Source organism: Camponotus vicinus, unplaced genomic scaffold, assembly GCF_025532165.1.
Source record: "Camponotus vicinus isolate PSW18456_S1 unplaced genomic scaffold, iyCamVici1.0 SCAF_7, whole genome shotgun sequence".
Classification (NCBI taxonomy): Eukaryota; Metazoa; Arthropoda; class Insecta; order Hymenoptera; family Formicidae; genus Camponotus; species Camponotus vicinus.
The window spans coordinates 17,093,145-17,115,644 of record NW_028141979.1 but is presented as its reverse complement, the minus strand read 5'-3'; the positions used below and the strand labels follow the sequence as shown (position 1 = coordinate 17,115,644).

At 31.9% G+C, this 22,500-nt stretch overlaps 1 protein-coding gene across 1 annotated transcript in view; it reads left to right on the top strand.

The window, feature by feature from the left end:
* Positions 1-22,362, top strand: part of LOC145974395 (lipase 3-like) — a 27,018-nt gene extending 4,656 nt beyond the window's left edge. The window contains exons 2-7 of the mRNA XM_083104202.1: positions 9,059-9,239; positions 10,256-10,370; positions 19,648-19,888; positions 21,390-21,539; positions 21,708-21,935; positions 22,138-22,362. Coding sequence (XP_082960328.1) covers positions 9,059-9,239; positions 10,256-10,370; positions 19,648-19,888; positions 21,390-21,539; positions 21,708-21,935; positions 22,138-22,362 — 1,140 coding nt within the window. The remainder of the gene's footprint in view (positions 1-9,058; positions 9,240-10,255; positions 10,371-19,647; positions 19,889-21,389; positions 21,540-21,707; positions 21,936-22,137) is intronic.
* Positions 22,363-22,500: the final 138 nt, after the last annotated feature.

Below are 22,500 nucleotides of genomic sequence, written 5' to 3'. Positions count from 1 at the left end.
GAATATCGTGATCAGATATGATAAATGTAAGATATATGACTAATTTATCACTTTGGAAAAGGCAATTTACTTTCTGCTATAATTTTAAAAAAATGTTGCTTTGTACATTTCACATTATTGAAATATTTTTCCTTGCAAGGATTTCCTTCTAAGGCCATAGTGTATAGTAGTATAGTGAAAGCCGCAGCATAAATTTCACAGCATATGCTATCAAGTCGAAGCTTTTCAAATATTATATTATTTGTAGGCAACGGCAATGAAAATAATTTTTTTTTAGGCACCAATAGACACCACACAGCCGGGTGGGTCATCAAAAAAAATCGCCAGCGATCAGTATAATTTGCTCCAATAATTTGTTTGCTTTTGTCGCTATATAACATGCTACAATTATATAAAAATTATCGCAATATATAGCATACTTTCAAAATAAGAATCCTCTTATAATGTGTAAAAATCGGTTCAATGATTCATTTTATCTGGATTTTTATTCTTATCAAATATGCCTTTTAGTTGAAGCAGTGTCTTTATGATCTCTGAATTAAATTTCGTTTAAATTTCGCTTCCAAAATGCACATGCAAATCGTATCTGATGTAAAACATTTTTGAAAGTAACCGGCACACATACAAATTAGATCGACTCTAGATTTTTTTTGAATAACCAGCACACGAATTAATCGCCTCTGGAATATTTTTCGAATAGCCAGCATCAGAATTAAATCACCTCTGGGTTTTTCTTAAACCAGCACACGAATTAGATCGCCTCTGGATTTTTTTTTAATAATCAGCTCACGAATAGATCGCCTCTGAAATAAATATTTTAAATAACCAAAGCGCACATGCAAACCGCATCTGATATGAAATATTTCTAAAAACAACCAGCCTACGAATAAATCGCCTCTGGGTTTTTTTAAATCAGCACACGAATTAGATCGCCTCTGGATTTTTTTTTAATAATCAGCTCACGAATAGATCGCCTCTGAAATAAATATTTTAATAACCAGAGTGCACATGCAAATCGCATCTGGTATGAAACATTTCTAAAAACAACCAGCACACGAATTAAATCGCCTCTGGATTTTTTTTTGAATAACCAGCACACGAATTAGATCGCCTCTGGATTTTTTTTTAATAATCAGCTCACGAATAGATCGCCTCTGAAATAAATATTTTAATAACCAGAGCGCACATGCAAACCGCATCTAGTATGAAATATTTCTAAAAACCACCAGTCCACGAATAAATCGCCTCTGGGATAAATATTTTTTAAAAAGTATTTTTTTATTAATAACTAGAGCACATATGCAAACCGCATCTGGTAAAATATATAATCTGTACGTGTATATATATATATGTGTGTGTGTATGTGTGTGTGTGTGTGCGCGCGCGCGCGCGCGCGTGTGTGTGGGTGGGTGGATGTGAGTGTGGGTGTGTGTATGTATGGACGTATGTATGTATAAAAGTGATGCGAGAGTTACATGAGGAAGCGAGGTAATAAGAACGAGCGAAATAACAATAAGAGCGAACGAGACAGAAATAGTACGAGCAACGAGGACTCGACCTCGAGAATCGGATCTTTCTTTCACACAATTATTTTCCTCTCGCTCGCATCCATTACTGTCTCGCTCGCTCCTATTATTGTCTCGCTCGCATCTATTACTGTCTCACTCGCTCTCGATTCTTGGGTCCACTTATCCTTTCGAGCTGTCTATTACGATTGTCAAGTGTGACGGAGAAAGCAAAACCATGAGTAGAGAGCGAACGAGATGACCTATCATCAAAGAGTTCCGAAGTCTCTTACAATTCTTCGCTTCCTCTATCCATTCCGAATTCATGAAAATGTAAACATCTTATAAAATAAAAATTGAAACTTTTATTTTTAATTTCATCGGTTTGAAAGTAATTTTAATGAATTAATGAGATTTTTGCGATTAAAATGATATCAAACACGGCGTAAATCGGGTAATTTTTAATTAGTCTGATAATACAAGTTTTATAATAATATATTTAACTAAATTTATGCCACTTATATCGTGTATAACAATAAGTAAAAGTTATCCGAATTATATTGTGTTCGATGTCATTTTAAACGCAAAAATTTCATTAATCACTTTTTATCAAAAAATATCAAATAAAATATAAAAGTTTTATTTTTTATTTTATGGCAATTTAAAGTCGTAAATTATTATAAATTATAAATAACGAAAAAGTTCCCGATGTCGAACATTGCGAAGTCTCTTACATGAGACTTTATTTATAATATTCACGAATATATGTCAGAAGATAAAATGCATTTTTTATTCATTTGAAAGTAATTTTAATAGAATAATGAGAATGTTGCGATTAAAATAATATCAAAGACGATATAAATCGCATAAATTTAGTTAAATATATAATTATAAAACTTGTATTATCAGACTAATTAAAAATTACCCGATTTACGCCGTGTTTGATATCATTTTAATCGCAAAAATCTCATTAATTCATTAAAATTACTTTCAAACCGATGAAATTAAAAATAAAAGTTTCAATTTTTATTTTATAAGATGTTTACATTTTCATGAATTCGGAATGGATAGAGGAAGCGAAGAAACCGATTGTAAGAGACTTCGGAACTCTTTGATGATAGGTCATTTCGTTCGCTCTCTACTCATGGTTTTGCTTTCTCCGTCACACTTGACAATCGTAATAGACAGCTCGAAAGGATAAGTGGACCCAAGAATCGAGAGCGAGTGAGACAGTAATAGATGCGAGCGAGACAATAATAGGAGCGAGCGAGACAGTAATGGATGCGAGCGAGAGGAAAATAATTGTGTGAAAGAAAGATCCGATTCTCGAGGTCGAGTCCTCGTTGCTCGTACTATTTCTGTCTCGTTCGCTCTTATTGTTATTTCGCTCGTTCTTATTACCTCGCTTCCTCATGTAACTCTCGCATCACTTTTATACATACATACGTCCATACATACACACACCCACACTCACATCCACCCACCCACACACACACGCGCGCGCGCACACACACACACACACACATATATATACACGTACAGATTATATATTTTACCAGATGCGGTTTGCATGTGCTCTAGTTATTAATAAAAAAATACTTTTTAAAAAATATTTATCCCAAAGGCGATTTATTCGTGGACTGGTGGTTTTTAGAAATATTTCATACTAGATGCGGTTTGCATGTGCGCTCTGGTTATTAAAATATTTATTTCAGAGGCGATCTATTCGTAAGCTGATTATTAAAAAAAATCCAGAAGTGATCTAATTCGTGTGCTGGTTTAAAAAAACCCAGAGGCGATTTAATTCTGATGCTGGCTATTCGAAAAGTATTCCAGAGGCGATTAATTCGTGTGCTGGTTATTCAAAAAAAATCTAGAGTCGATCTAATTTGTATGTTGGTTATTCAAAAAAAATTCGAGAAGCGATCTTAATTTGTATGTGTGCCGGTTACTTTCAAAAATGTTTTACATCAGATACGATTTGCATGTGCATTTTGGAAGCGAAATTTAAACGAAATTTAATTCAGAGATCATAAAGACACTGCTTCAACTAAAAGGCATATTTGATAAGAATAAAAATCCAGATAAAATGAATCATTGAACCGATTTTTACACATTATAAGAGGATTCTTATTTTGAAAGTATGCTATATATTGCGATAATTTTTATATAATTGTAGCATGTTATATAGCGACAAAAGCAAACAAATTATTGGAGCAAATTATACTGATCGCTGGCGATTTTTTTTGATGACCCACCCGGCTGTGTGGTGTCTATTGGTGCCTAAAAAAAAATTATTTTCATTGCCGTTGCCTACAAATAATGTAATATTTGAAAAGCTTCGACTTGATAGCATATGCTGTGAAATTTATGCTGCGGCTTTCACTATACTACTATACACTATAGCCTTAGAAGAAAATCCTTGTAAGGAAAAATATTTCAATAATGTGAAATGTACAAAGCAACATTTTTTTAAAATTATAGCAGAAAGTAAATTGCCTTTTCCAAAGTGATAAATTAGTCATATATCTTACATTTATCATATCTGATCACGTGTACGGGTGTCACCGCGCTATGTATCTGATTCCGCTTCGGCTTACCTTTGGGAAAATTACCTGAAAGAACTGGTTATAGATACCTGAAAGAAACGGTTAGAAACGAAGGAAATCAACTACTAGACTATTTTCGATCAGAATTGCTTTGTGTAAACAATAGGCACAGTTTATTCGTCAGATTTCCTTACAATAACATCAAGGGAAACTTTAACTGAAAATGAGTAAACAAACACAAAAAAAATGCAATTATGCGGCGATCAAGTCGATTTTGCAAATAGAGAAAACTACTATTACTTGTTGCCCTTGAAATAAACAACACTGTCAGAGCCGCAGACGAGAAAATTAAATAAAGTAATAGGCATGAATAATTATCTATTAATTAAGCCATAATCAGATACGCAACTATTTATGAGTGTAATTAACGTGAAGAAATAGCATAAGTATAATAAAGTAAATAATATCGTGAAGAAATAACATAAATATAATAACGTAAATAAATATCGTGAAGAGATAACATAAGTATAATAACGTGGTATATAAGTAGTATAATATAATACGTATAACAATCTCGTAAATACTCTCGTGAAGAATGTGAGGCTCAGCCAAGGATCTGTCACCTCATGCAAGCAGTTGAGCGCGAGTCGAATGACGACTCTTGGTCACCTCCTAGTGTATCTCACGGTCCTGTCGCAAAGAATCTGCCACCGGCGAGGGTAAACCCAGAATATCCTCCGTAGGATGATCTCGTAGCTGCACGTAAATCGCTCGCAAAGCACGTGGCAATGGCAAGGGTAAAAACCCAGAATATCATCCGCAGGATGATTTAGTAGCTGCCCGTAAATTGTGCGTAATGCACCTGGCAATGGCAAGGGTAAGATCCTGAATATCATCCGCAGGATGATTTTGTAGCTGCCCTGAATTTTGTAGCTGCCCGTGAATTTTAGTCACAAAGCACGTGACAATGGCAAGGGTAAAAACCCAGAATATCATCCGCAGGATGATTTAGTAGCTGCCCGTAAATTGTGCGTAATGCACCTGGCAATGGCAAGGGTAAGATCCTGAATATCATCCGCAGGATGATTTTGTAGCTGTCCTGAATCGTAGCTGCCCGTAACTTCGTGCACAACACTCGAGACAACGGAAAAACCGTCCGCCATTACGGCCGTAACGCACGTGTCCGCTAGACAAAGCCAGCGTAACGAACATGCTCTCGGGCCCTTCCTATACTAGCGCCCCCGCAGCGTCAGCGCCTCCGCGGACCCCGCGCTGTCGATAATCTAGCCGCTCTATCCACTGTGATCGGCGTCGATAACATCGACCCTTTCCGGAACATCACGATATTCCAATGAATATCGTTAGAAAAAGACGCCTCAGTACAAATATCTTATTTGCATATATCGGAGAGACGAAAAAAATATATATTATTGTTGCGTCTGGAAATGGACGATGAAACCTATTATATTATCGATATAAATCTATCATTTCGATTCTTTTGAGACAAAGAATGTATTATGAAAATATTTATATTATTTATAAATTTTACGACATTACATCAATTTGCATAAAACATTTTATATTGTTAGCTTTTGATTATATCGATTTAACAAACGTCGTGCATAAATTGTAATTTGTAGAAAGTTATATGCAAATATCTTTTTTATTGTATATACAGAATGTCGCAGAGTACTATACATATATAAGCGCTTGTGAGGAGCGCAGTAAATTGAAGAAACAAGTCCCATAGCATTTTACGATTTTCGCAATAATAAAAATTATAAAATAAATAAATTATATAATAATATTAAATAAAATCGAACGAATGTGTATCTACGTGTGTGTTTGTGTGTTTGTGAGAGAGAGAGAGAGAAGCGCTCGGCCGTTCGAGCTGTCGCATGATCTAGTGTGTTAGACATTTTGTCGGCGCGCGGCAAGGGGAGGGACAGCGCGGCGCGGCGATGACGTTGTAATGAATGACAACGGCATATCCCGCTGTTCTTCCCCTTGCCACGTACCGACGAAATGCCTAACACGCTGGACCATGCAATAGCTCGAACGGCCGAGCGTTTCTCTCTCTCTCTCTCTTTCTCTCTTTTTCTCTCTCTCCCTCTCTCTCACACACACACACACAAACACACACGTAGATACACATTCGTTCGATTTTATTTAATATTATTATATAATTTATTTATTTTATAATTTCTATTATTACGAAAATCGTAAAATGCTATGGGACTTTTTTCTTTAATTTACTATGCTCCTCACAAGCGCTTATATATGTATAGTACTCTGCGACACTCTGTATATACAATAAAAAGGATATTAGCATCAAGCGACGCGGTAGCGTCGCAACGCCAAGTACATAAAAAACTGATAAAAAATGGATCCGAGCATTGAGAGTCACTATTCTCGACGCGACGCTATCAAGTAACTTATCCGGAATTTTACGTTAAATGACGTCACATAAACTTTCGATTGAAATATTTCAGAAACTAAAGCCGTAATTAAAAATCTAACGGCATTTTTCTTATATAATGTGAATACAAGCTTTCGATTGTGACCAGTTTGAATCAAATCGGTGCAGTCAATCCCGAGAAATGATAATCGCATGTCAGAATTGTGACATTTTTCATTTTCCGTCTCACATCTTTTTGTAAAATTTTATATCCTTTCTGCAAATTAATTTTTGGGGGAAAATTTTTGTAAATTATTTTTAGGGATATATTTTTATTAAACGCTTTTGTTGCATACAAAGCGAAATATTTTTTATGTAGTTGGCGTATTTTTTTTACTTTTGTAAGGTTTTTTTGAGGGATATCACACCTTTTTGTAAAATTTTATATCCTTTTAAATTATTTTTTGGAGGAAAATTTTTGTATATTATTTTTATAGGAATACATTTTTATTTATGAAAATTGTTACTGTATGTACTGTATGGTAAATTAGTAATTAGTTTTTCTATAAGTCTTATCTAACGGTACAGGTTTTATATTTCTATACACCGTTTCTGAAATATTAGATTTCACCCCCAAGGGGTGGTTTTTAAAAATTATTATTATATGATAAATTAGCAATAATCGTATACGCACGCTGTGAATGCCGCTTGAGGAATAAACTCGCTTTGCGTGTGTGCGTGCGAGCATATGTACGTGAGTCTGAACCTGGAGAAAAACGAAAAATGTCACAATTCTGATATTCGATCATCATTTTTCAGGATTGACTGCACCGATTTTATTCAAACTGGTGGCAATCGAAAGCTTATATTCACAATACATAATAAAACTGTCGTTAGATTTTTTATTACGTTTTTAGTTTTTAAAATATCTTAATCAAAAGTTTACGTGACGTGAAATTTCGGATAAACTACTTGGTAGCGCCGCGTTGAGAGCAGTGACTCTCAATGCTCGGATCCTGTTTTTTATTTTTATTTATTTTTATGTACTTGGCGTCGCGACGCTACTGCGTCGCTTGATCATTTTTCGAACTAATTCTCTTTCGGAAACTGTGAGTTTTCAAAAATATTTTCAATATCTTGTATATCATTAGAATTGAAACAGATGATCAAGTCTTATTGAATGATGAATATGTAGATGAAATGTTACATACATGTTGCATATAAAAAGTGTTACGTAAAATTTTTTTGTTTCAGATGTTTCGTTTCAAACGCTTGATCTTTAAGATATTGCTCATTAAAAAATAAAAAAAGCTTTAATTTACAGTTTGACATTGAATGCTTATGTTAATGTGTATGTTAATTGCGGTAAACTTTCGTAAATTCGATCTTCATTTCTAAGTGTTATATAACGTCCTTATATTTACTTATGTTTATTAAAATAATTATAAAATGTATATCTTTCCTCCTTGATATATGTTGGCTCAGTTTCCATTAGTCACTTACATGTTATAGTTTTTATACTCTTAATTTTAATCTCGCTACTTATTGTGTTTTATATCTAATTTTATTTTTTTATGCATTTTGTATCTAATTTCATCTTTTATTGCATATACGAGTGAATTATTGTACTATTGTACACGTCATTTCTATATAAGCTTATTAAAAGCTTGTTAAAATTATTATATATCGATGTATTATCTCAATTAGGAATCTTATTCTTGTATTTGAACTTGTAGACTTTGACAAATTATAATGATTAATATGATTAAAAGTTTGCTAAAATTATTATATGTCGATGTATTATCTCTGTTAGGAATCTTATTCTCGTATTTGAGCTTATATACTTTGACATGTTTGTTGCGATAAACTATGACATGAACTATTGGAACGAATGTTCATTTTTTTTAATTTTTACTTCTGCGGTCTATCAACCTTGGACACATCTTGTGATGATGATTATTGATTTTAAATCATGTTTGCTTAATAACATACGTTTTTTTACAAGAATGACAACTTGTTATCGACATGTTAGGTTTAATTTTTAAAATCTTTGAATATACAACAATGTTTTAATTATTTGTCGATTTGTGCGCTGATGAGATCCAAAAAACCTAAATGTTCGCCTTTATTTTGATTATCATTGATATAATAAATATGTTGCACTCTATATACCTTTTTGTCTTTTAACTGTTTTATTTTATTATTAAAATTTTTTATTTTAATTGCAAAATAATGCAAAAATGATCTATAAATAACAATATGATTTTTTACAACTTTTTTAAAAATAGTTTTTATTGAGTTTTCTAATTTATCATGCAAAGAATCTTCTTCCTATAATTTTTACAACTTATAAATATACATTTAATTAGATTAATATTTATTTGACTTTGTTTTGTATCTTATGTGTATTTACTTTTGTTATTATTATATATAATTATTCTTTATATTAATTACATATTGATGTTTCATATTTATATTATTATTATTGTAAAAATGTCTGTCTCATTATTTCGAAAATAAATATTATACTTACTTTATCGCAAATGTATTGTAACATTAGATCAACTTCAATATTTCTTTGTTTGTTTGCTAATTCTTTTTTTCAGTCGGAGATGATAAGAAAAGCGGGTTATCCCGTGGAGACTCATGTTACAACAACCGAGGATGGGTATCTCTTAACATTACATCGTATCCCAGGTGGTAATGGTTCTCTACCTGTACTACTGCAACACAGTCTTTTAGCCACGTCCGCTGTTTGGGTTATTCTTGGTAAAGAGAAAGCATTAGGTACGATCTTTTAATCAATCCTTAAGAGATTATATTGTTGACTTTCAACGGAAAACGAAAAGCTAGGAGAAGATAAGAGGTTTAAAAGGAACTTCCGAATTTAAATGTCGAAAAGATTTGCTAATGTACTCAAATTATAATACAACTTTTAATATACTTTATTTTTTGAAAATTTTTTTAAAAATTTATCAGATTTTTTAACATATATATATATATATATATATTTACATATATTTTATATAATTACGTATATTATATATTTACAATTATTTATTTAACTTATCAGATAAAATAATTAGTAAATTATACATCAATTCGATCTTAATCTATTATTTAAAAAATATTAGCACATAAAGATATCGTAAAATATATACAGGGTGTCCCATTTTAAAAGTTCCACCCTCATAACTTTTCAGGATCAACGTTTGAAAGAAAACGACTCGGATAAAAGTTGTAGGGGCATTTTTTTAAGAAAAAATATGTAATTTGCAATTAACAATTCCATATTTTTCCTTAAAAACAACTGTATGTTTTCTTTACACCAATTGATTCCTCTCATTATTTTTTACATAAAAGTATTAAGGTAAGATAATCGAAAAATGAATATTTTACTAGATATTTTATGGTTTATATAAAATTAAGAAATTATTTCAAACCTCATAACTCGAAAAGTACTGAATGAAGAAATACTTTATTATAGCGTTTTGGAAAGCTCTCGAGATAAGCTACAAGAATAAGTAATAAAAAATAAGGGTTCCCGTTTAAAAAACGGAAGTTGGCCTTCAAATGACCTTGAAAATGACCTTTAATGTCGAATCCAAGGTCACTATTAGATAGCCCCCTTTGTTCCCTACAACTTTTATCCGAGTCGTTTTCCTTCAAACGTTGATCCTGAAAAGTTATAAGGGTGGAACTTTTAAAATGGGACACCCTGTATACGAGCGTGCGAGGATATTATATATGAGAAGATAGAAATGTTAATAAATGTTGCAAAATATTGTTTTTTTGCATTCTAGCTTACTTATTAGCGGATCAGGGATACGATGTTTGGTTGGGTAATTTTCGTGGTAATACTTATTCCAGGGCGCATATTTCCTTATCTTTGTCGAACTCGACATTTTGGGATTTCAGGTATTCGCATATAATAAAAATAATGATACTTGGAAAATAATATAATGATAATTGTTTGATTTAATTTGGCGTCAAACACAAAGATCTGATGAACTTATATATATTCACTTATACAGGGTGATTCAAAATAACCCTATTGTCCTATTGTCCCTATTGTCCCTATTGTCCACATTCTTGAGTCAATTCTAAGACGATTTTTCCTTCGGCAAAATTTCGTCCGACGCTTAGTTTTTGAATTATTAACGAAAGTAATTAACTTATGACGGGTCGGATACAAGAGGCAGGCAAGGGTGGCGCGATTCACCGTCAGACGCGGGTGCTTACGCGGGCGCCTGCTGCGATCAACTGATCGCTACATACGACATACGACATACAAACACATGCGAATACATACATTCTCATTCTCTCTCTCTTTCTCTCTCTCTCTCTCTCTCTCTCTCTCATTTGCTCACTCACTTGAAGTCATTTTTACTGTTACTTCAATTATTATTTACTTTTTATTATTATTTACATTTTCGCTTTAATTATTATTTTTTAAATTGTACTGTTTTTTTTTAACGAGAGAGAGGAAAATACATTTTATGCATACCCATCGGCCGATCCGGTGAGTTATGTGGGACTCGAGTACCAAGTCGAATTACCAACTCGGTACTCCCTACCCACTAAAAATCCCTCTCTTTCGCGAATTTTCTTTAACTGTTTATTTGACATCCCGAAATCTTTCACACAATACCAGAAAATAGTTATTATTTCCTTGTTCGATGTATTGCTGTAATTTCTTGAGAAATGAATTTTCCGATAGATCGTACTTTCACTCAAATTGAACGTAGATATCACGTTCTAAGGGACAGAAATCCACACTAAATAATTAATCGAAAGTTCTTTTTCCTTTTATAAACTGTATTCTTTTATAAACTTCAACATAATCACATTCATTCACTCACTCGATAAGACGAGAAATTTACCAATGACTTTATCACTAATCACTATCAATCATTGTCGAATAATTACTGTTAGCAATTAAAAACCGCTTGATTAAAGAAACACACGCGCACATACGTTATTATACAACGCGACGACGCGACAACGCGACAACATTTACCCGGCGACAGCAAACAGTTTTTGGTTATGGTAAGTTATGGTAGTTTTTTCAATCAAACACATGTTCACGTTCGACAGCGCTGTTAGTACCTTAACCTATCGTAACCTACCATAACCAAAAATCCCCTCTCTCTTAAAAAGAAAAAAAACTACAATTTAAAAAATAATAATTAAAGCGAAAATGTAAATAATAATAAAAAGTAAATAATAACACAGGCCCACAAAAAAAAGTACCCTGTGCTGGCGATCTGACTAGGCTAGTCTTATGTATTTTGGCCCGCTGAATTCGAATCTGACGTCAGAATTGCTCCATCACGTCACAGTTTTTTTTTAAATCTCAAAAATAGACGAAAATTTCGTAAAAATCGACATTCTAGGGTAATAAGACTGCGCTTCTTAAAGAAAAAGTTACCAAAATCATATTTTAATGTATTTTCAGACATTATAAATCCAAATCCGACCTAGAATATAAACGTTGTGCTCAATTATTTTTTGTGCTCATTTTTTATTTTTTTTATTTTTTCAGGTTGTAACACCTAAAATTTACTGCAAACAGATTCTATTTATCAAGATGCGAAGATATTAAGATAGGTTTTTATTTCCAGATAGCACAATCTTTTTTTTCATGTACCTCTAGCGCTTTAAAGACATGAAAAGAGGTTTGTGACCTATATAAAGAAATTTCTGCATCTTATACGAACTCAACAGCTAGAAGCTGTAAGTTTCGAAAAAATTTTTCTCAAAATTTGGACTTGGAGAATATAAAATTAATTCTTTCCAATATAAGATTTATGAATGAACTAAAATCAAATATGGAATACGGAAGATTGCTACTTTTTCATGACAAATGTTAATGGAATCGATGGTATGATTGGTGTGACAAATCGGATTTGGATTTATAATGCCAGAAAATACATGGAAATATGATTTCGGTAACTTTTCCCTCAAGAAGTGCAGTCTTACTACCCTAGAATGTCGATTTTTACGAAATTTTCGTCTTTCTCTTTTGAGATTTAAAAAAAAACTGTGACGTGATGGAGCAATTCTGACGTCAGATTCGAATTCAGCGGGCCAAAATACATAAGACTAGCCTAGTCAGATCGCCAGCACAGGGTACTTCTTTTTTGTGGGCCTGTGTAATTGAAGTAACAGTAAAAATGACTTCAAGCGAGTGAGCAAATGGGAAAGGGAGAGTGAGGGAGGAAGAGAGAGAGAGAGAGAGAGAGAGAGAGAGAGAGAGAGAATGAGAATGTATGTATTCGCATGTGTGTGTATGTCGTATGTAGCGATCAGTTGATCGCAGCAGGCGCCCGCGTAAGCACCTGCGTCTGATGGTGAATCGCGCCACCCTTGCCTGCCTCTTGTATCCGACCCGTCATAAGTTAATTACTTCCTTTAATAATTCAAAAACTAAACGTCGTACAGTGGATCGAACAATGCTAAAGTGCGGACATTTACCAAACAATTTTTTTTTAATATTCAATTTTAATTAATAAATTTAGCTTGTAAATAATTGTGAGCAACTAGAAATAATCGATTTTTCGAAAAGATTTTATAATATTAATGCCAAATATTATTTGAAACTTTATAATTCAGATAGATTTTCTTCCTATCATTTTTCCCAAGAATCTTCAAAACAGCACAGCTCTTACATATCTAAACTTTTTGATCTAAATTTTTTTTTACGTTATAATATCCCTTTTGAATGAAGAAAAATGTTTATCTTGAATACGTAACAACAATAATATTAACAATATAGCTATTCTTCTATATTCAAAAAATTGAATCCTATAAGCGTGATTCAAATTGTTATACAAAAAATGTATTGAGAAGTATTGAGGTTCTCTTGATTTTATATCTTTAAATAGATCTTCCACTTCATGGATTTTTTGGTTTCAGCTGGCCGTAGGTGCCCGTTCAAATAGAGGATAAAAAAATGTGGAATAAAAACGCATCAAATGTAATTACGGGAAGTAAAAAAAAAAAAATAATAATTACCGGATTAAACGAAATACTTATTAAAAGATTTGCGATCATTTTACAAGCGATTTCTTGTGGAGAAATGATAGACACCAAGCGATTCGGTCAATATGCGATGGAGACAGCAAAAATGTTCATACAAGACTACGGATGGTATTATATGTCTTCTTCTGTTCATAAATTATTAATCCAAACAATTATTTCACATTTTTCTATTCCTATCGGCCATTTATCAGAAGAAGCAAGCGAAGCACGGAATAAAGAATTCAGGCAATATAGAAGAGATCACACTCGCAAAATTAATAGAATCGCTACAAACGAAGATCTTTTAAACCATCTTTTAATTACTTCTGATCTCTTAATTTCAAGTTTGCGGCCAAAAATAAATGAAGGGAAGAAACAAGAAATGTTCCCCGAAACTTTAAAACTTTTAATTTAATTTTTTATCTATTATTATTATTATTATTATTATTTATTTTTCTATTTATTATTTTTATTTATTTATTTTATTTTTTATCTGTCAAAGCCCCAGTTACAAAAATACATTAATTCATTATAAATTCTTTGTAATCTAATTTCGAATAAAAACTAATTAAATCATTAACAAATTATAATTAAATCATAATTATTTATCAATGATATTGATGGTGAACATATATATATATATATATATATATATATATATATATATATATATATATATATGAACATATGGTAAACATATTTATTCCAAAAATTTGTTTCTATGACAGCTATACATGCCATGTCCGCTATTCCCTATCTTTCGATCCACTGTGCGTCAGATGAAATTTTGTCAAAGGAAAAATCGTCTTAGAATTGACTCAAGAATGTGTTATTTTAAGGACAATAGGGTTATTTTGAATCACCCTGTATGTATATTTAATATACTTATATGTTTTTGTGGTTATTTTAGATTGCATTGATCTAGAAATACTTTCTACACATTACAAGCACACAAAGTATAGATAGATATATAAATTATATTTTTTATTAATAAGATACGCATTTCTTTTTGACAAAGGAAAATAGATGGAAATAGATCATTTTTGAGATCTTATTTTTTAATATATCAATATAGTTTTTAATAGATTAATATATAAATTTTGCATTTCCTTGGATTTTTATGTTCAAAAAAATTTCGATAATTATCTTATAATTAATTTTAATATTTACTTAATTATTAAAATTATTATAATTGTTATGCCACATTCACATATAAAGAACCAGAAAACGCACTATAATGGCATATAAAAAGTAAGTATCTCGAAAACGTATTTTTTGGAAATTTTGTCAAAGAAAGATGTTTATTTTTAGATAAAAAATATCAGAGTATGTAGTTTGTTTGTGGCACGTGTCATATTATATAAATATATACATTATATTACATATATCTGAGCATATATTTTTATTATATAGGGTGTATCAAAGCGACAGTAACAGCAGTTTTTTGAGGAACCTAAGCTTTTTAGTCTTCCTACAGAACAGTTCAAGAAACACGATTTCATTAACTTCATCAAACAATTAGAGAACAATTTGTCAAAATTACATCCAAACACAGCAAATGACATAAGAATTTTTTCGGTTCATGAATTATCAAAATTACTCAACTCACTCCCCCAAATCACTCCTGTTGAAAGTCAAATCTTAAGATGGTACAAATCTACAGTTAAATTTTTTAAGGATAATCCAGATATAATAATCACGCGAGCAGACAAGGGCAATTCTACAGTCATTTTGGACAAAGAAACCTATCTTGCTAAGATGCAAAATATGCTCTCTGATTCACAGACATATGAAGTGGTTAATAAGGATCCAGTGAAGAAGATTACTCGAGATCTCATGAGCCTGTTATCGAGATGGAAAAAGAAAAATTACATTTCTGAAATTACTTCGAGATCACTGTCATTGAGTGATGGCACGCTTCCCAGAGCTTACGGGCTTCCAAAGATCCATAAACCTAATTGCCCACTAAGAATTATTATTTCATGTATTGATAGTCCTTTACATGCCTTTGCAACGTATCTACATAATATTTTATATAAAAACCTTCCAAGACCTGCTAGTCATAATGCTAATAGTTACGAGTTAGTCGAGAAGCTAGGCAATGTACACATAGATGACCAGACTAAATTATTCTCTCTTGATGTCGTATCTCTTTTTACTAACGTTCCGCTGGATTTGGTCGTCGGATGTATTGCAAAGAATGGCACTTACTAAAGAATAAAATTAAAATTCCCTACTCCGAGTTTATAATAGGATTAAGACTAATTATGAATTCCACCTTTTTTAAGTTTAATGGCAAGATTTATAAACAGATCTTTGACACTCCGATGGGCTCCCCCTTCTCACCTATCCTGGCAGACTTAGTAATGGAAAAACTCGAAGAAACAACACTTTTTCGTTTACCTTTTCATATTCCATTATATGTTAGATACGTGACATTGCCATAGCAGCTCCTTCATGTCTTATTCCGGATATTCTAAATATGTTCAACTCCTTCCACAAAAGATTGCAGTTCACAATAGAAGTCCCAGAAATGAACTCTTTGAATTTTTTGGATATCACACTTATTGTCAATGGGGAACACCTAGAGTTTAATTGGTTTAGAAAACCTACATTTTCAGGTAGATTTTTGAATTTCTATTCAGGCCATCCTTTAACTCACAAAAAGGGAGTAATCATAGGATTAGTAGATAAAATATTTAAACTTTCACATCCTCGTTACCATGCAGAAAATTTAGTTAGTGTGATTAACATTCTTCTCCATAACAGTTATCCGATAGACTTCATTTTTGGAACGATTCATAATAGAATAAAATATTTAATCTCAAACAGTAATATTCCAGAGATCCCCTCTCAAGCTACCACCTCTCCGTGTCCTTCGTTTTTCATGATACCATACATAAAAAACTTTTCCGAGAGATTTTTCACGTTAGCAAAAAACTTAGATAGAACTCTGGCATTCACAGTAAAGAACAAATTAAATACAGTGGTAAAATTACACAAGGATTCTCTCACAAAGATGCAACATTCCAATATTGTGTACAAGTTAAGCTGCAGTAAATGTGAAGCCTCATATGTAGGCCAAACAAAAAGACAACTAAAAACCCGTAATGAACATGAAAAAAATATTAATTTAAGAAATGAAGATCTGAATGTCATCTCCATTCACAGATTACAGGGCCATGACTTTAATTGGAGTGAAGCTAAAATTTTAGACAAGGAACCCTCTTACAAAAAAAGAATCATTTCGGAAATGTTACATATCACACAGCAAAAGTTTGGTCTCAACATTCAAAGTGACACGGAAAAAGCATATCTCTCTGTACTCAATAAATGCCAGTGATTAGAGTCATATACCATTCAAAGTTTCCCGCCCTTGTGTCCCACGCGCCATCTGTTCGCCAATACTTCTTCCGGTGATTCCCGCGCTCGCCGCATTCCCGAACGTGGTTCGCATGCTTCCCACTAGTCCTCCCTCTTCCTCCCCCCCTTCCCGCCATGTCGTCGGCTCTCATTACGTTGCCACGTACATTGCCGGTATTGTTCGCTGCGTAATTTAACTGTGTCTTTTCGTTGCATTTTGCAACTTCAACTTTATGTGCTACTATTTTTATTGTGTGAGATTATGAAAGTCATATTTCTATTATGGTTCTGCCTGTTTTTTATTGTAATTATATTATTTGTGTGAGCATGTGCTTTCGGCGTAAAATGTGGTCACTCTGCTTGTTCTTTATAATTTCAGATATATGATCTCCTGCAAGTGCCCTTTCCCTCCTGTATTAACGAGCGTTTGCATACTGCGTACGATTTACTTTGGCTTCGAGGCATATTATTTCTGCTTTTTGTAATACGCAATAAATTCTCGAGAGTGTGTGATTGCGTGGCTCATAACCGTTTTACAGCAAAGGACATTGGCAAGGTGAGCTTCCTATTTTTGCGTCGAGCCGTTGCTCGCTTTTTGTTATTCTATTATTGATTCTGTATTTTCATTTGACTTTTGTATGTTTTTTATGCATCTCTTTCAATTTCAAAACTGTGTTATAAAGTGGAGTAAAATATGATTTTCCTTTACATTCTGTATTACTTTGACTTTTGTGTGATGACTACAATTTCGAATATTATTATTATTTTTTAATATAAATCAGTTATGTGTATGTATAGTTTCGACATTGAAAAGGACCTGGAGTAAGGTCGAAACGTCTGTCGACAGAATTTCTTTCACATTTTTTGCGATCTTTATTTTGTATGAGCAATACGCTCCAATAATTATGTAATATTTTTTAAGAAATATTTTTTCTACGCAATACGTTCAGCGTTTCTGGTTCTGTTGCCTTTACTTTTGATTTGCGATCATAAGAACCTCTTGATACTATTCTATTATTTTGTTAGAGAAAAATGTTTCATACAAAAGTTGTAGGGTTTAAAATAACCTATTTAATGATAATATCAGTTTGACTTTGAATAGCACCGTCAAAGTCACATAAAAAATAATTTGAATTTTTTAAATGGAAACCCCCATTTTTTATTACATATTCTTGTAGCTTACCTCGAGAGCTTTCCAAAACACTACAATAAAATATTATTCTCTTAAGTACTTTTCGAGTTATGAGGCTTGAAATCATTTCTTAATTTTATATAAACCATAAAATATCTAGCAAGATATTCATTTTTCGATTATCTTACCTTAATACTTTTATGTACAAAATAATGAGAGGAATCGATTGGTGCAAAGAAAACACATAGTTGTTTTTGAGAAAAAATATGTAATTCTTAATTGCAAATTACATATTTTTTCTCAAAAACAACTATGTGTTTTCTTTGCACCAATCGATTCCTCTCATTATTTTGTACATAAAAGTATTAAGGTAAGATAATCGAAAAATGAATATCGCGAGATATTTTATGGTTTATGTAAAATTAAGAAATTATTTCAAGCCTCATAACTCGAAAAGTACTTAAGAAAAAAATATTTTATTATAGTGTTTTGAAAGCTCTCGAGGTAAGCTATAAGAATATGCAATAAAAAATGGGGATTTCCATTTAAAAAATTCAAACTATTTTTTATGTGACCTTGACGGTGCTATTCAAAGTAAAACTGATATGATCATTAAATAGGGTTATTTTAAACCCTACAACTTTTGTATGAAACATTTTTCTCTAAAATGCTTAGGTTCCTCAAAAAACTGCTGTTACGGTCGCTCTGATACACCCTGTATACTATACTATACTATACAAGGTAGAGCAAAAGTTCCGGAACGGCTAAATGTCTCAGAAAATATTAATTTTTTGAAAAAATAGTTTAGACAGAAAAAATGGCTTAAAAAAATCTATTAGCTGATGGTATTTATTTGACCTTGGGACGACCTTGAAAAGCGGGGTCAAGGTCACCACAAAAATCTTAAATGGCAACTCCTATTTTTTATTACATATTCTTATAGTTGAGATCGTGAGCTTTCCAAAACACCATAATAAAATATTTCTTCGTTGAATACTTTTCGAGTTATGAGGCTTGAAATAATTTCTTAATTTTACATAAACCATAAAATATCTAGTAAAATATTTATTTCTCGATTATCTTACCTTAATACTTTTATGTACAAAATAATGAGAGGAATCAAATGGTGTAAAGAAAATACAGTTGTTTTTAAGAAAAAATATGTAATTTGCAATTAACCCATATTTTTTCTTAAAAACAACTATGTTTTTTCTTTACATCAATTGATTCCTCTCATTATTTTGTACATAAAAGTATTAAGGTAAGATAATCGAAAAATGAATATTTTACTAGATATTTTATGGTTTATGTAAAATTAAGAAATTATTTCAAGCCTCATAACTCAAAAAGTACTCAACGAAGAAATACTTTATTGTGTTGTGAAAAGCTCTCGACTTCAGCTATAAGAATTTGTAATAAAAAATTGGGGTTGCCATTTAAGATTTTTATGGTGACCTTGACCGCGCTTTTCAAGGTCATCCCAAGGTCAAATAAATACCATTAGCTAATAAATTTTTTTAAGTCATTTTTACTGTCTAAACCGTTTTTTCAAAAAATTAATATTTTCTGAGATATTTAGCCGTTCCGGAACTTTTGCCCTACCCTGTATATTATGGCGAGAGAGAGATATACATATTTACATATTTTATGACTGTATATCGGTTAATTTTTTATTAGCCTTAACGAATTGGGCACCTACGATTTACCTGCGATGATTACATATATTACGAATATGAGATCACAACCATTGCATATCTATATTGGTCATTCTATGGGCTCAACTTGTTTCTACATAATGGCGACAGAGCGTCCGGAAATCGCTCAAATGGTGAAAATGATGATCAGCTTCACATCAACAGTTTTTTTAAACCACACAACAAGTCCCATACAATATTTGGTTTACTTGAAAGATTACAAGGTAAAAAGTAAGATACTATTTGTTCGAAAAACCTAAAAATTATCTTGGTTAAAAATTCGCATAGGCAAAAATCAGTATTCTCTAATTCGAGAATTCGAATTTAACGGGCATCGAGAATTTTCTCGAGTTTTCGATCCGTCAGGAAAACTAGACCGTTCGCGTTCTCTCATTTTTTTACCGCGTAAGAAACGCTTGTCACAAACATTTATAACAACATCGTCAACTGTCAGCAAAATCAGCGCAGCGCACGGGCATGCGCGTCCATACGTCACGATCAGCTGATTGCCAATCAGCTGATTGAAAAAGACTGCGCGCATGACAACTAAAGAATTCTATACGTCATACCTCATCGGCGGCCAATTATACACGGCGCCCTGAGGTCACCGCTAAAATATCAAACTTATTGGCCCACGTCGCAAAGGGCCTCAGAATCAGCTCACTATAAAATGGGCACCGCACTTGATCGCAGTTCGCAGAATTTTCCGCACGTAAAACCGCTCGCTCTTAGTAAAGCCGCTCGCTCTTATTAGTAAAACCGCTCAGTTACGCCGCTTTATTAATCTTCGGACTTATCTCGCCGTCTTCGTTGTTTCAATTCCTGAAATTTTGTAAATTTTTGTAAATATAACTTTATTTAATTGTGTGGTATGAAATAAAAATCAGAAAAATACGAGTTGTGTAGAGTCTCTTTAGCCATAAGAAAACTTGTCTTTTTCCGTCGCGCTCTCTCAAATCCTGCGCTGTCGCAATAATCCGCAGTCGCTCCGCGAACACTATTAATTAATTAAAATAATTTATTATCACGTAATAACTATATAAAATAATATATTTTTGGCAAATCAAACAAAAACAATTATTTTACATCTCGTTTTTACACACAATAAACAATATACTTTAAAGTGGAAAAATAGCGAGATATAAATAATTCTTCAATTACATGCAACTAAATTAGTTAAACAATACAAATTACATTTTTAGCTAATATTATAGTGTGAATGGAATTTATTTTAATATAAATTTAATTCGTGATTAATTAAAGATATATGTTAAAAACTGTAACATACAATTTTCTCTGTCATTAAAAATAATACGTAAACTATATTACATTCTATTTATATTTTATATGTTAATAAGATTTGAGAAAGTTATTTTATAAAATATGCATTTGATTATTTGAATAAAATTTAGAAGATATTTATATTTGATCTTAAAAATTTTTTCGAAAAGATCAAACATAAATATCTTCTTACCGTTTTATATCTTGTTTCTGATTGTCTCGTACACAATTGTAGTTTTTAATTTTAACGAGAAATTGGTCATTCTTTATTTTTCGACGAATTAAAATTAAAATCAATGAAACTCAAAACTTTTATGAATTATTTCAATTTGATAAAAGTAAATGCTTAAAAATGTTTCATTTATTTATTTTCATTATTATCATCAAAATCTAAAGAAAAATAGAATTACAAATAAATTATCATTAAGAAATCTTCTATTTCAGATGATAATGCGATATTTTTTTCACGAATTTCTGCTAAGCAATTTTGTGAGATCTTTTTTAATATATGGCAGCGATCAGAACATAATCAAAGATATCTTTTCCAACGTGATGTTTACATTGTGGGGTTATGATCGAGAGCAGTTTAGTTACGTGAGTAATAATTTCGTGAATGTATGTATATCGCAATCAAAGTACAATTTTATGATATGATTGAAGTTTCGATCATTATATTCGATTAGCGCGATCACGCTTTAGATTAAACTTTGTATATATGTTTTTATTAGTTTTTATTTATTAGCTTTTGTCTTCTTTCTATAGCATCTACTACCTCTTATCATGGGTCATTTCCCAGCCGGCAATTCGTTTAATACGATAGCGCATTATATGCAGATAATCCAGTCGGGCAAGTTTCGCCAATATGATTATGGTCGCGCGAAAAACATATTGATCTATAATTCGGTGGAACCTCCGGACTACAATCTAGTGAATATAACGATCCCGATCGCGTTATTTTATGGCCCTGGCGACTTGCTGGATAACATCATGGTAAATAACGAAAATATAGATAATAAATATAAATAGATAATAAAAGTTTAGATATAATAAACATAAAAAAATTTGTAGTGATTATTTTACATTAATTGTGTACAAGTCATACATAGAAATCTGTACATAGAATCGAAAAGATAATTTTAAAAAATTGCATGTTATAATTCACAAAAATATTTCAAAAATATTTCTTATCAAGGATATAAGGAGGTTGTACCATTTACTGCCCAATGTAATGGACATTTACCAAGTACCGTGGCGCAATTTCAATCACGCAGACTTTATATTTGCTAAGAATGCGCCAAAACTCGTATACGAAAGAGTTTTCAAAATCATGGTAGAGAATTCAAATAATGTTACATCAATAGTCAAAATAAAAGATGAATGTTACGCGTTCAATCTTTATAATAACGGATACGATTGATGGCAGATGTAATCGCTCCAATAAAACTTATTTAAAAAAATATATCTACGAAGTGTTAGTTAGAATTTTTTAGTAGAGGATTAGATTATTTTTAAGCAATTGTTTTAGTGAGTTTTAAGTTCATTGCGATGGATCATA